Source organism: Falco biarmicus, chromosome 7 (genome assembly GCF_023638135.1).
Source record: "Falco biarmicus isolate bFalBia1 chromosome 7, bFalBia1.pri, whole genome shotgun sequence".
In the NCBI taxonomy this organism is placed as follows: Eukaryota; Metazoa; Chordata; class Aves; order Falconiformes; family Falconidae; genus Falco; species Falco biarmicus.
The window spans coordinates 44,243,170-44,258,380 of NC_079294.1; the positions used below are offsets into that span (position 1 = coordinate 44,243,170).

At 48.9% G+C, this 15,211-nt stretch overlaps 1 protein-coding gene across 1 annotated transcript in view; it reads left to right on the forward strand.

Annotated features, from left to right (window-relative positions):
* The first annotated feature begins 4,288 nt into the window (after positions 1 to 4,288).
* The window catches only part of JAG2 (jagged canonical Notch ligand 2), a 72,505-nt gene continuing 61,582 nt past the window's right edge, over positions 4,289 to 15,211 (forward strand). Inside the window, exons 1-2 of the mRNA XM_056347065.1 lie at positions 4,289 to 4,636; positions 4,896 to 5,219. Of these exons, the coding sequence (XP_056203040.1) occupies positions 4,304 to 4,636; positions 4,896 to 5,219 (657 nt within the window). The 5' untranslated portion in view covers positions 4,289 to 4,303. The remainder of the gene's footprint in view (positions 4,637 to 4,895; positions 5,220 to 15,211) is intronic.

Genomic DNA, 15,211 nt, shown 5'->3' on the forward strand with positions numbered 1-15,211 from the left:
GAAATTAATTCTTCACAGCTGGTTCTGTCCTGCAGTGCCTTGCTCTCAGGACAGGCAGCTGTAGCCTTTCTGGCCAGAAAGGGAGGGTTAACTCCTACCCTGCCAATTTTCAGATGGACAACATCCAAAATGATCTTCTTGCCTTTAACTTTCCCAAGCAGACACATTCTGGCCCGGGTAAATGAGATATATCCACATCCATACTCATACTGACTAATGACATCCCTCTACCTCTGCTGTCTATAAGGCAAATGGATAAACCCTGCCCCTTCCTAGCCGCTGTGAGCCTCCAGGGATATTTTATGCAGATGATTTAATGAGCACACTTGCAAAGAATTTGCATACAGGCATAAAATTAGCATAAGTGCACAGCCAGAGCACAAAAGCAAAAATCCTGGCCCAGAGAGCTGGGAATGAGGAGGTGTGGGATGCCGGCACTCCACCCTGCCTGAGACTGGCAATGAGTGCATCCCTTCCCTGCCAGAGGGACCGATGTTCTCCAGTCGCGCCCCTCATGCAGGATGAGTAACTGTGAACTGAAAGCTCAAACCCCATTTAAAGTCAAGCATGAGTTTTCTCAGCCCTGTTTCCACCCCTTTTCCATGCACAGACCCCAGTTCCCACTTGCTACCATCAGCAGGGCTTGCTGGAGAAAGGAGAAGGAGCAGCAGGAAGTGAGGGAGCAGCGATGGAAGGATATTTATGTCTGGGGTTTTTTTATCTGGATCATGACAGCCCTTGTTTTGGTCGGGAGGGAGTGAAGGAAGAGCACCTCAAAGCTTGTGCTCAGCACAGGGGAATTTATATTGACTTCCCCTGAGCTGCAAGCAGGTGCCTGCCTGCACCAGGCTGCACCATGGCCCCATGACTCAACACAAAGGCCCAGAGACCCTTCCCTGGGGAAAGGGACGGGAGAATGACCCCACAGCGGGGAGGGAACGGTCCTGGCCTCACCCACTGGGGAAAGGACAGCTGCTGGCACAGGGTGCAGCCAGATGCAGGACGGCCGGGAAAGGCAACGGGTTGGGTGACAGCGGGCTGGGCTGCAGGTGTGGGTGTAAGAGGAGACACGTCACACTTGGCAGCCAGGGCTTCAAGCGGGCCTTGGAGAGCGCAGCTGATTGGGAATGAGTTATGGAGCCAGCCACCTCCAGCGGGCTTGCTGGGGGCAGGGAAAGCCAGGTCCTGCAAGCTGTCCTGCGGCAGCGGTCCAGAGCCCGGGAAGCACTGGAGGAAGAGGGCGGCAAACCCTGTCACCGTACTCCTGGATGAAGAAGAGTTCGGTGGCCCGTCAGAAGTGACCAAGGTACCCCAAGGACTGCTCAGGACCTCTTGTGTTTCATCTAACCTAACTTCACGTTCCTCAGGATGCTAGCCAGAGGCAGGCCTGGTGGGAAGGCAGGGATTGTGCCGGAGGCTGAGCTGTCACCATTCAGGGCTGGCACCGCAGGGAGGACCTGGTGCAGGCTGCCTCAGCTGCAAGGCACTGCTCCCGTCAGCCTCGCTCAGCGCTCACCTCCCGATCTGCCCACCCAGCTTTTTTAAAAGCTCAGAGTTTGTATGTTAAGAAATCTTTCTGCTGCGTTTTCTGAAAACCATCACTATCTGTGCAAACCTACAATGAAAGAACTTTCCATACCTGAAGAAGATCAGAGCGAAATCCATGGCACTTGAGAAATAATAACCACCGGGAGTTCAGGCTGAAAATGGGGCTACAGCACCAAGAAGAATAAAATGAAAATTTTCCTGAGCAGAGAGAATGCCTGGAAATAGCTGCACCTCCACTTTCTGCTCCTGTGAAGTCAGGTTACAGCAAGAAAAGGCATTTTAAAATGGCAGCAGAGTTTTTGAGTACTGTAGAATATTTACAAAGGCGAAACCAAAGCACAGAAAGAGCATGCAGTGTGCTCAAGGTAACAAAGAAATTCTGTGATACAGCAGGTAACCGAGCTTGGCTCTGTAGAGACGGAGCATATGCTGTAACTACTGGATCATCTTTCTTCTGTATTACATTTGCTTAGCTTAGTGATAAAAATGTATGTCTTCCTCCACAGGCATATTGACCACATAATGCTGAATGTAGATTATGAGGTTTTATGTTTGTTTATGATGATACATGCAAACAAAATACCTGTCTTGCAAAATATTTTGGCTGCCATCCACTGCAAAAATAATCGTTAGGCAGAAAGCTCATCTAAGAAACTCCTTCCCTTCAGCCACCAGAAAAAGTAATTAAAAACTAAAGAGCATTTGCCTGTCCATTTGGAACCCAGCAAGCAGTGCAGCTGGGCAAGGGTATGGACCCAGCAGAGTTTCTGATTAGCAAAACAAAGCAACTTTAAAATAACACCTCAGACCAAGGTACTGGCCCTCCCTCAGCTCCCCCTGCTTTCCCTTTGCTGCCTTCTAAGGGTGGTTATATCAGAGGTTATCTTAACCAAAAAAATGCTTGAATGCAGTTATGTTGGGAGGCACAGTTTCAAAGAGAGGACACATAAAATAATTAAAAGCAATATTCACCACTCCACTTCAGAGAGCTCCTGTTTGAGCTCAGGAGGGATGAGAGGGAAAGTAAGGGATGCTTCCTGGAGAGCAAGTAAGGTGAACCGGGACAGCAGAGGGGTAGGCTCAGGACAGTGGGGAGATAGGAAACTGGAGCAGATTGTGGCAAGTGGGAGACATGGGTGGGGAAGGAGAAGCAGGTCTGTAGATGGGGAAGCAGGAGAGCAGGAAAGCAAGGGGAGCAGGGAGGACAAGAGAATTTTGGAGAGCAGCTAGCCAGCTGGCACACATATAGCAGCTGCTGCTGTGTCAGCCTAGGAGAGTAGCTGCAGCTGCATGCTGGCCATGAATAGCAGAGGAGCAGCGTGCCGGCTGGCTGCTGGAGGGACGGGAGGCAGCCGGGGCACTGAAAAGGCAGGGGGAGGCTCTTTGAAAGGTTTTCCGTGCAGGGGAACATGACAGCCCTTTGATTTCTGAGCTGTTTGTTCTCCAATTGTCCACTCCAGTGGCTGATCAGTGCTAAAGAGTTAAACAGGGAGAGGGGGGAGGGAGAGAAACAGAAGGAAAACTTAGGTCCGAACTGCGGATCTGGGCTTTGATAGCATATCCACAGCACGCAGTTGTCTGGATGTATAGCTTTCATAGTTGTCAGCAGGGATCAAAATCACAGGATGCTTAAACGAAAGGAGAAATCTCTGCTCAGTTACTCTCATAGTTGCTTGAGCCACCACTGGAGGAGGACACGATCCCATCACTCGGCCATCTGCTCTGTGTAGTGCACATGTCACCGAGAGAACTCTATAAGCAATGCTGTGTGTACTCCTGTGTGGCTGGGGGTGCACACCTCCTACATCAGTGTGGGCCTGTGCATCCCATGCACTCCTCCACAGCTGTGGGTGCATGCATCACGCGTGCTTTTCCACAGTCATGGATGATCCCATCCTGTGTTCTCCTCCACAGCTAAATCTGCATGCACTGTGCTCCTACATGCCTGTGGGCACTCCCAACCAGCACAATCCTCCACGGCTGTGAGTGCACAGTACTCCTCCACAGCTGCCGGTGCTCCCACCCTGTGCACTCCTCCACAGCTGTGGGTGCTGCTACCCTGTGCTCTCCTCCACAGGTGTTCCTACTCTGTGTACTCCTTCACAGGTGTGGGTACTCATACCCTGCGCTCTCCTCTACAGCTGTGGGTGCTCCTACCCTGCGCTCTCCTCCACAGCTGTGGAGTGCATGAACTTTGCACACGCTGCTGCGGTGCTCCCACACAACACTTCTCCTCGACTGCGTGTGCTTGCATCACACGTGCTCCTCCGTGCCTGCACACGCGTGCACCCTGCGCAGTTCTGCATGAGTACGGACGTGTCCACGGCCAGGGGCACGCCCACCCCAAACACCCCTCGACAGCTGTGGGTGCACGCATCCCACGGACGCCTCCTCCGACGCTGCGGGTGCGCGCACACCCTGCGCGCTCCTCCGGGGCGGCGCGCGCACGCACCCCACCCACCCACTCACTCACACGCAGCTGCGGGCGCTCCCCACCCCGCGTGGGTGCGCGCACCCCGCGCGCGCTCCTCCGCGCCCGCGGGCGGGCACCCCCGCCGTCCCCAGGGCTGGCGGACCCCCCGCTGCCGGCAGGGCAGGGCAGCGGCACGGCGGGGCGGGGCAGGGCAGGGCGGGGGCCGCCGCCGCCGCCCGCCGCCCTTTAAGAGCCGCGGCGGGAGCGGCGCTGGCCCCACCCGCCGGCCGCGGGGCCGGGCCGTCCCCCTCATTAATATGAAGGCGGCGGCAGCGGCGGCGAATGGGTAATGAAGCTGTCACTCCGGCACCTACTTGTTGGGTGTCCGCGGAGCCGAGGCGCACAGAGGGCGAGCGGAGCCCGCGGGAGGGGAGCGGCGGCGGAGCGCTCCGGGCGGCCCCGCCGGCAGCCCATGCCCTGCGCCCCCCGGCGCGCTGCGGGCGGCTCCCCCGCCGCCCATGCCGCGAGCGGCCGCCGGTCCGTGGCCGGTGGGCTCGGCGGGCTCCTCTGAGGCGGCCGCGCGGAGCAGCAGGCATGCGGGGCGCCGGGCGGCGGAGCCGGGCCCCCCGCGCTGCCGCGCTCGGCCTGGCGCTGCTCCTCGCCTCCTGCGTGCAGGTAGGGGGGCGCGGGGGGCTGCGCGCCCGGCCGCGGGGCGCCGCCGCGGCACGTCTCCCTCCTCCCCGCTCCGCGTCCACCTTGCGCCTGCCCTGTTTATAGAGATACCGCGCCGGTGCGCGTACGCGCCGCCGTGGCGGGGCTAGACCCGCGGCCGGCCGAAGTTGGAGGGGGGGGGCCCGGGGAGCGCCTCCCCGCAGCCCCGCGCCCCCGGCCGCGGTAGTAACGAGGCTGTCTCCCCTTTGATTTTTATTTTTAGGTGTCCCGGTCCACGGGCTATTTCGAGCTGCAGCTTAACTCGGTGCGGAATGTAAACGGCGAGTTGTTCAATGGGGAATGCTGCGATGGCATGAAAAGCCCCCAGAACCAGGACTGCACCCGGGACGAGTGCGACACTTACGTGAAAGTCTGCCTCAAGGAATATCAGGCCAAGATCACTCCGGTCGGACCCTGCAACTACGGATTCGGATCTACCCCCGTTCTCGGTGGAAATATTTTCTATTTGAACAGCAACAAATACTCCCATCAAGGCAGAACCCCCGAGACGGGCAGGATTGTTATTCCCTTTCAGTTTGCGTGGCCGGTAGGTTGATGATCGCGCTGTTATCGCCCTTTTTTTGTGTGTGCCTTCCGCCCCCACCCCCGTCGGTGCTGCAGCGCCTGCCCGCTCCTCCGTTAAGAAAGCCGGGCGAGCGGCCGGAGCGCAGCCCGGTCGGGGCCGGTGGAGCGGGGCCCGGGGCTGGGGGGGGCGGGGGGGGGATGCGCAGCTCTCGGCCCGGCGGAGGGGCCGCCACGGCCTGTCTGGGGGCTGCCGGCGGCAGGGGGCAGCTGCGGACTGACCGCGTGACGGGCGCCCGAGCAGGCTGCAGGTGCGGGGAAAACCGGAGAGGGGGCTTGGGGTTGGGGGGGGGGGGGGCGCGGAGAGAATCCCGCTGAAAGCCGAAGCCCGACGGCAGCAGCGCGCCCCGGGGCCGCGGAGCCCCCGCGGCTCTGCGCAGCGCGGGGCTGCCCCCGGCAGGGGGCGCTGCCGGGCGGCGCAGGTGGGGGCGCGCGGGGCGCGTGCCGGGGCTCGCGAAGGGCGCGAGCTGCCGCCCCTCCCGGGGCGCGGGCGGGGCCGCGCGGCGGCGCGCGCGGGGACCGGAGGGGCGGGAGCCGCCGGCGGTGGGCGTGAGGGCTGGGGCGGCACCCCCGCCCCCCACACACCTGCGCAGGGCCGAGCGCGCCGCTCTCCGCCCCCCGGGCGGCGGGGGGAGGCCGGGGCTGCCCCCTCCGGAGCGGAGCCCTGCTCGGATCCTGTCACAGACCGGCTCCGGGCCCCGGCTGGTGGCGGCGGGAGCTGCGGCCGTGCGGGACCCTGGTGCTGCCCCCGGCCCGCAGGATCCCGGGGGGGGCCGTCACTCGCCCCCAGTCCGCTCCCTCAGCCCCCGCCTGCCCGAGGGGCGCGTCCCCGGGGGCTGCAGCCGGCGCTGGGCCCGCTCCCGGGGGCCGGGGCGCTGCCCTCTGCCGCTCGGGGGTGCTGGGCGCGGGGGCCGGGCTGGCGAGCGGCCGGGCCGGGCTGCAGGCAGGTGGGCTCCTGCAGGGAGCCTCGCGGCTGCCGCTCTCGGCCCTTCCGAGTGGGCCGCGGGGTGCAAGGTGGCAAGTTGGGAGGCACCGGGGAGCGGGGGTGGTGCAGCGCGCTGGCTCAGCAGGGGGGGTGAGTATCGGGAGCCTGCGGGTTACCTTTGGCACCTGGTGACTAACGTGAAATGGCCCTTGCCGGCCCCTCCCGGCAGCTCGCAGGATCTCTGCTGCCTGCCAAGCTACTGCTAATAATGGCCAGGGACAAACCTGCCCACTTGTATTTCATGCTAAAGGAACCCAGGCCGTTTAAAATCACTTTCTGTGCTACCAGGGACCCTCCAGCCTGATGCTTGTGCACCCTATATTAAGAACTGACTGCTATTTGAAGGTAGGGGTTTTGCAGAGGTCAGATGATTGAAAAAAATGGTACAACCGATAAAAATCTCTGCACAGAGGCACTTGCATTCTGGTTGCCAAGCTGGGCAATTTCTTTAATTGCCTTTGTTGGTCCTGTGGCCTGTTGAGTTTGGAAGCATTCCCGTTAATAGATATAGCCAATACCATAAAGACAGGGTATTCAGAATTTTGCTCTTAAGTTATAAGATCAAAGGGAAAATGCTTTCTCCTATTTATCGACCATTTAGTACAGGCTTGGTGAAATCATAAACTCCTCTGTAGGAGATTTTGGTAACATTAGCACCTCACGCTTTATAAGTTATCTGTGTGAGGAAGTAAAGGTAACTTAACTCATGCTTTTATTTTGCCAGTTTCTAGTATTGCCACTTGAAACAGGAGAGTTTGATCATCCTTGCAATGCAGGTCTCCAAGCCCAGCCTGCTTTGGGTTTTCTTTGTTGGAATAAGCACATTCTAACCTTGCAGCTGGATATTGTTGTTCTATGCTCATCCAGTCCTAAGAAAGGCCTGTTTGACCTGCCTCTTGCAGGTAAATGGCCACAGCATCTCTAGCATATAGTACCCTGTCTGTTGCTGTTTCTTGTATCATTGCCTCCAGTGTTTTAAAGGACTTGAAATATTTGGTCTTTCTTTCTACTGGTTGTGTTTTTTGCAGCTGTTGCAAAGCAGCCAGTAATTTATTTATATAGTGCCACTGCAGTTTAGTGGGTGGCTGGCTGATTTTTGGAAGGTTTACTCAATACTCTCCCTGCCCACCCTCGAGTCTAAAAATAAGCTGTGGAGTAGCTGTACTTTTAAAAACAGTCCCTGTATTGCAGTCTGTGGATGCAGTGATGGAAAAAAGTCCCTCCTGTACGTTGTAGTTACATCTTGAACTTTGGCTATGCAGTCTGTTGATGGGGAATGCAGCAGCATCTTCGTCACAACTGTATGTAAGCTGTACAGACCCTGCAAGGAGAGGCTTAATCGTAATGCTAGTGTAACGCAACGGGTTTTTGAAGTAGATGGAGTTAGATGGTTAGGTTTCAGCTCCCTGGGGTAATTTAAAAATATTCTTTTTATACTCAAGTTTGCAAACAAGAAACGCCAATATAGACATAGTCTTTTGTATGACACACACACACACCACACACCCCCAGTAACGAAATGAAATTAATGTTCCTGTATTGAATGTGCTGGGAAGGGAAAAGACTAAAGAGAACCAGAAATTGCATCCTTCGCTTTTGAAACAAATCTGCCTTGGTGGTGGCAGTGAGTGAAAGACTTACTTCAGTAGTTCTAGTTTGGATTTGTAAGACTGCAAAATCCAACCCTAATGAAAGCCAGCATTGGTGTATGTGGGCTTCTTACTGAACCGCATCTGAATACCTCCCTCACTTAAGGAGAATAATGTATTAGTGTATACATTGCTCGAGGGAGGTTTTCTTGATGTCTGTTTGATATTGCAGTGTCCTGAGCTAGCAGTAGCTGTAAGGCAAGTAGTATCTTGAAGGGTGTTTTTTTGCCTTGGTTTTGTCATGCTGATTTTTTCTTTTTTAAATTTTACATGCTAAAACTTCAAGATGTGAACAAGGTATCTCTTCTGTAAAGCTGCAGTACCAGAGTTCAGTGGCTTCCACTGTTTGATACAGTGTCAGTTATCCAGTTTATTCCTATTTCCTGTCTTTTTTTAATATCATTTGTCTGATCTCTGATTTGCAAGAGGAACTTGGGATATTGCCAAAAAGTTCTTAAAATTGCTACCTTGGGATATATCATCGGCAATCTGGCAGTGGGAGAGGCTGAGGAACAGCTAGAACAATACAGCTGTCTTCTTTACCCACCTACCTCACATTTTTTTCTTTGCCTCCTGCTGTAAAACTTGAAGCTCATTTGAGATTGTTAACAAACAAATGATACAATTGAAATTTATGTACAACTTTAAAACAAAAAAGACTGAAGAATTCAACTAGCTTTGAAAAAGTGATTCTGATCACTTACACAGTTTAGGTTCATTAGTCTTGAGCATATTTTTTTTTCTACCACAAAGCTGTTTGTTCAGACACTGACGCTGCAGAAATACCTTGTGCAGCAATGTTTATCAGTAATGATTAGGTTGTTGGCAGGATTTTAGATTTGGGTTTAATTGAAGGCTGCTTCTGAAGATGATGTTTTAAAGTTATAGATGTTCTGCTGGATGGGGTGTGTGGAACCATTTTTCATGCTCCTTCACAAGATGGCACGAAATGGAGTTGTGTGTGGGTTTTTTCCTCCACCCTGTTCCTTCCCTCAGGGAATTCACAGCTTTTCCTGCACCATAAATATTGGTATGCCATCCATTACTTCAGTTAATTAGTCACATAGAAGAATTGTTCTGACTAGTTGTGGATGTTGAAATCATGTATTACAGTATACATCATTATCTCCCCTCAGCTCCTCTGTTTTTGAGATTCTAGTGTGACAGTCAGTGCAATATACGTATGAGTACAGTATACTCAACTCCACAGGTGAACTCCAGAGTTCAAGGCCTTGGAGGCAAGTAACGGAGACCAGCAATTTCACTTCTTTCTCCTTGGTGCTCAGCTAGGACTCTGTGTACCTGCCTGAAGTAGGGGTCATAAGAGGTTCAGGCAGTCCTCGCAACTTGCTTGGATAAAGAGTGCCTTCCCCACTAGAATGTGTGCAACTGATTTATTATTTTTGTAAGCACTGATCTTGTGTTTTTTTTCCTATTTATAGTGTGATTATAGCACCTCTCTAAACTTCTGAAGGACTGTTAATTTTCAGGTAGATAAGAATTTGTGAAAGTACATAAATTTAATAGCCAGGCTCTGTGTGAGTTTCATCCATGTGCAGTCCATGTGTGAGTCTCATCCAGATGCCTGGAAGGGTTCAGTCTTGATCTAAAACATACACAGACAGGAGCATGAACCATCAAATATGTAAAGCTGTTGAGAGGATAACTTGGCTGCAGTGGTAAATGTTGAATTTCTTAGAAAGCAACCCCTCCCCTCCCCTGCCAAAACCTGAGCAGGAATGCTTGACCTTACAGCTTTTATTACTTAAAGGGTACAGTGTTGTGTTTGGCACTTTCAGATGTTGTCTGTTTCAGTACAGGATTCTGCATCAAGTTCTCTTGGTCCTTCTACGTTGAAAAAACAAGGCGGTGAGGTTCTGGAAGGTGTCTAGCCGTGAAGTGCATTATCTGGGATCCTTGTTGCCTGTAGGGAGCTTGATAGCCTGACTGTAGGAAATGCTCTTGTCTATTTTTGTTTGGCTGGTAGATCTACAGTTGGTCTACCTTCTGTCTTAACACAGCCATCACTGCTCAAGATCGGGATCTTGAGGCTTTGTGACAAAAATATCCTGGATTAATTACTCTGTGCTCCCTGATAGAGGAAACATGCATCCTGTCAGTGTGAATGACAACCAGTTGTGACAAGTATGCTTCAATTAGGCAGGTTAAAGTTAGGGCATTTAGCACTGGAAAAGGTACTTGTACACAACTGTACCTGAGGAACAGTAGGTACGCTTTTACCATGAAAAAGATCAGAATTTTACAAATGAAGCATTTTCAAGTGATACACAGCAAGCATTACCTCTAAATAGTTGTACTTTGTTCCATTGAAACTCCCCTTAAAAAAACCTAAGTGCATGCAAACACAATCCCACGTAAGACCTGAGGGCAGGGAATAAGAAGAAAGAGCAAGATCTTATGCCAAAATGTAAAATTGACCTGGTGTAGTGATGGGTTGTAATGCACATGCATCCCACCTCATTAGCAGAGGAAGTCAGCATGGAAAAAATAATGTAGTTGATAGCCATATATTGATGAACTACATAAATGTTTAATGTCTTATTTGCCAGCAGCCTAACTTTTTTTTTTCGTTCCCCAGGGTGGGGAGGGCTCTGCTGATAGCACAAAACTTCCTTTTTAATACTTGACCACTTCCCTACCACCTTGAACTTGGTGCTTGCTTACTGACTCTGCCCGACTGGTTTGTCAGTAGTCTCCAGGACTGCTGTGGAGCTGCCATGCCAAACTGTTTCTTTTTTTTTTGACAAAACGCCTGCAGTGCTTGTGCTCATAAAGCTTTGCCCTGCCTGTTGCAATTCATGGACAGCTAGGTCGTGGGTCAGAAAATGTGGATCGGTGTTTCCTCAGTCTTGGGGAAGTAGATGGGGAATCTTACGCTTTCACCTGCTCAGTACTGTGTTTGCCTTCAAACTTTTCTCATGAGAAATGAAAGGCTGAGGTTGGGGGAATGGTTTATTATATAAATGATATCCCTTTAGTTTCAGGTGACATGAATGCAAGGAGTAGCTTTTGGGGTTTGTTATGCTCTTTCTTAAAAGAAGCTAATTGGGTTAGAGACTGACTTTAGCAATGCTGGGTAGTGACAACTCTGGTTGATTTCAATAGCAGCTGCAGGTGTCACCTCTAAAAAAGAATCAAGGCCTTAATGGTGAGCACTTCAGAACCCCTCTTTGAAAAAGGGATTTATTATTGGCATGCTGTGTGTGCCAGCAACTATTTGCAGCTTGCCCAGAATAGAAAGCCTAAAGACTTAAGTTTCATGTAACTATAGAAAATCTGTCTTCTAATTTTAAGCAGAAATGTTCTTTGCACTCTTAATCTTTCTTACATTGATGTTGCTAAACCTAGAATTTCATGTGTCTTTGAAACAAATATGCCTCAGAGAACAGTATTTTGTTAACTATTTAAGCTTTTGTACCTTATAGTTCGGGGGGGCTTTTGAATGTCACAGAGATGGTCAGATAGTAAAGAACACTTCTATTTATACTCCTTCAAAGCTTCCTTAAATAAACACTTGCTTATTTATTGGAAACACTGAGGCTGAACTCAAAACTTGAAGACAAACTACCTTACCTCCCAGATACTGAGAGCAGAGCGCTTATACACCTCTCACCAACTTTCTAATCTTTATTCCAGAAGGTACTCCAGCCAGCCTATCTGTGAAATGCTACACTCTTGGCCACACAGCTGGTGTGGGTATTAAATCTTTGACTGAAAATGGAATAGGTATTAAAGCAGTCAGGATTACTCTTAACACTAGAGGATGTGAGCTGGAAAAGAGGGTGAGGTAAAAACAGAGCATGTTCCATGCACCACAGTGTGATAGAGACTTTGTGCTACTGCCTTTGGGCACTTTGAAGAGGTTTCAAAAACTGTTTTCTCAAAAAAAAAATTGCATACAAAAGGTCTAGTAAAGACATGACTACTTGTAGCTTTAATCTTAAACAATCAGGTTTATCTTTAATGTAATTGGTTAGGGTGACACTATAATTGGTTGTTTTTATACCAGACGTGATGTTTGGCCCACTTGGGCCTGTTCTGACTGAATTGTAGACTTTCTGAGCGATCCTGTTGAAGTTCAAGGAGATCTGTTGGTGTAGATGTTGAGAAGCTTTGTTCTAGAAGCTACCTTCTGTGTTTGATGCTACTGCTTGCGTTCCTTGCACAGGTCCAGCTGGCATTGAGTTACTGTTAGGGTTCACTGTTTATCACCACAGAAGCTGCAACGAAGTAAGTTTCTGTCAAACAATAAATAAGGCAAAACTACTATGTTTTCCGGATGTAAAAAAGCCAAAGTGGTGTAATGCATTTTTAATCTTTGTCATTAATTGGTTGCTACAATTTTTTCATTTATGAGAAGGATTATTTTTGAGATGGACATGCAAGGTAAATGATAATATTAAATTTTTTTAAAACCTTTAAAATTACTTTCATTTGTGCTGCAACTGTGGGCTGTCTGGCCCTTCTTAAGCAGCACCATTGGGTCTCTGCATGTAGGCGAGATGAGTGGAATTCATCCTTTCTGTGTAGTTTGACTCCTTCATTTGTTTTTCCTGTAGTTGTTTCTTTGTGTGAGTGTTGGCTCTGAAATACATGCTATGAACATACTTTAGAAACTATTCTAAGTTCATAAAGCAGCTATGATCACATCATATACTTAGTCACCTGCAGAAGCTTTAAAATACGGTGTGCCTGAAAGCCTCCCTTCCCTCTTCTGAAAACAAGGCCAATGTTTTGTCAACTCTGTGTGGGTCCTATTTGCATTGCTTGCTCTGGTTCAGAGCTGCTCAGCCTACTGAAGAGAATAAAAAGGGAGGGTCACTTTCCTGCTAGCACACCAATTTACTTTCCCTTGGTCCTCTCCAGTTCTAGCTGCTAGTAATTCTCTAATCTGGAAGGAGTTTGGGAGCAGCAATTTGGAAGCTACTTCAAAGAGTGAGGAATAAGGATATACTGATGTTGCTTCTGGCATATTAATGCTTAGCCAGATGCTTATCCAAAGGGTAGTTGCCACTGTTCCTTGGCAGTAACTCCACCATTCTTTTCCTCTTCAGCACTCTGATATGTGTTTGGGCTTCTTGGCAGAAAGCTGCTCTGGCTTCTGGTTCTGAGTGTCTAAAATTGGTTGATCTTTGGCTGGAGGTGACCACTGGCAGTACTGTCTGCCATAACCATTTGGTGGTTTTCGAGCTGCATCTTCAATGGTTGCAAGCAGGAGGCAGACATGTGGACTGACTGCTCCCCATGCCGCTGCCCCCAGGGTTGGGATATGAACCAGTAGGGGTGGCTGAGACCATCTGTGCTAGGTCCTGTCAGACAGCTGCTGAACTTCCACCTCCCATGGGTTGTGGGACCTTATAGCTGCTGCCTACTCCTGCTCTACACCAGGCAGACCTGTCAGGAGGGAGAGAGCTGAAGAGAGCTGTGTGATGGCTGTCGTGCAGATCATCTTGAGTTATGGAGGAGTGGCTGTCCCTGATTTAACCATAGACTTTTGGTGCCTTTGCTTACTGTATAAGGAAAAATACTTTCTATAAAACTTAATCTTTAAGACTGCTGTCTTAAATGGAGACTGTCATATGTCTGTTGATACTATGGCAGAGATGCTAGACTAGGACTGAACAGCTGAGTGTTTTTTTCAATTACTCAGATGCCTTTGGCTTTTTTTTTCTAGTCTGATGGCTAGAGTTTTGCTCAAAGATACTTAATTTTAGAAATGCAATGTGTTTGACATGGTAGATCTCAGCATCACCAGATTTAAATACCATCCAGCGTTGAGGTAAATGCTTCCTATTAACCTGAAATATCTTTACTTTTGCTTTTGCTATTAAACATTTTTCTTGTAATTCTATTCAGACAATGTTTTACTGTTGTAAAATGTTGTTGTTTAAGACTTGAGCTATAGCTTATGTTCCCTTATTAAACTTTGTTCCCAAGGTGATTTTTTTCTTAGACTTGTAGTTAACCTTTATTTTGTATAAAAAGGAAGAACATTAAAGGTCCATTTTATTAATTGCTGTTTCAGATACTAAATAAAGTGTAAAAAGTGTATTTGACATGAAGATCTGCTAGTAAGTGCTAAGAGGAACTCTCAGCTGAAACACAGAGTAAGCATGGATCTTATCTGTGGTTGAAATGACTGCTCCTCAATAGCAGTGACAATGCTATATTAGGTGGAAGGGGCAAGGCATTTCAAGGCTGAATTACAATCTTAGTCTCACTTGATTAGAGCTTGCAGAGGTTGCTAAGAAACAACCTAATAGTCCTTGAGTAACCAATTATATGCTCCTTGGACAGACGCACAGGTGTTTATTCTCTGAAGTTTTGCTGGGTTTTTTGTTTTGTTTTTGTTTTGTTTTGAAATCTGAGATAAGACTGGCCTATTAGTACGTAAACTGTAATCTGTTTACATCCAGCTTCAGGCTTGAAAGTCCTTATTTTATATATATATATTTATATATTTTTCCTAGCAGGATGTGTTCTGGTAGTTTTTGTGCAGTTTGCTACTATTTGATTATTATTATACTTAAATTGTTCTTGCAATGACTGTTCTACTTCCAGGTAGTCCACTAGGTCTCGAGTCTCTCCAGTGCTTTCTAGTACACTGGACATATTGGCTTAAGTAACTTTAAGCATCTAATGTTCAAATTGGATAAATCTTACGTTTTCAGACTTTCAGTGACTAGCCAGTATTAATTAATATTGATGCAGTGTCCTACAGCTGGTTGAAAAATGCTAGTTTCAGGTAGAGCTAGCTTTCTTTACTCCTTCAGAAGCAGTTCTGTACATGCAAATTGTAGTAAAATACCACATGAGCTGGCAGTTAACCTAAGACATCATACAGGATTCTTTCAATCTTTTTTTTTCCCTGAATATGTATAGTTCTGTTTACAGCATTGTAAAGTTTAATGTCTACTTGAACACAATGTAAACTTTTAATGTTAGAGGTCCAGGGTTTCAGTGGAGAACTTAAGTTCTAATTAGGGAGCTTGTTCATACTTGGAAGGCTTGACTTACATGTGCTTTAAGCAGTAAGTTGAGAAATATGTAAATAGCTTCATCATTGATCTGCTCCAATCCAGACTGAAGTACAAGTTTTTTAGGGTGTGCAGGCTTTGGAACCACTTACTGTTCTTCCTATTCATTGAGGACAATTTTAGATAGCATTGGTCTGGTAACCTGTACTACTGCTTAACAGCCTTTAGTGGCAGTTCCTTTCTCTTATATAATGCACAGATACTAATTTTTTTAGGTGCTCTTTATAGTTCTAATTATGTTTTACTTTGCAATAAACATGATTTT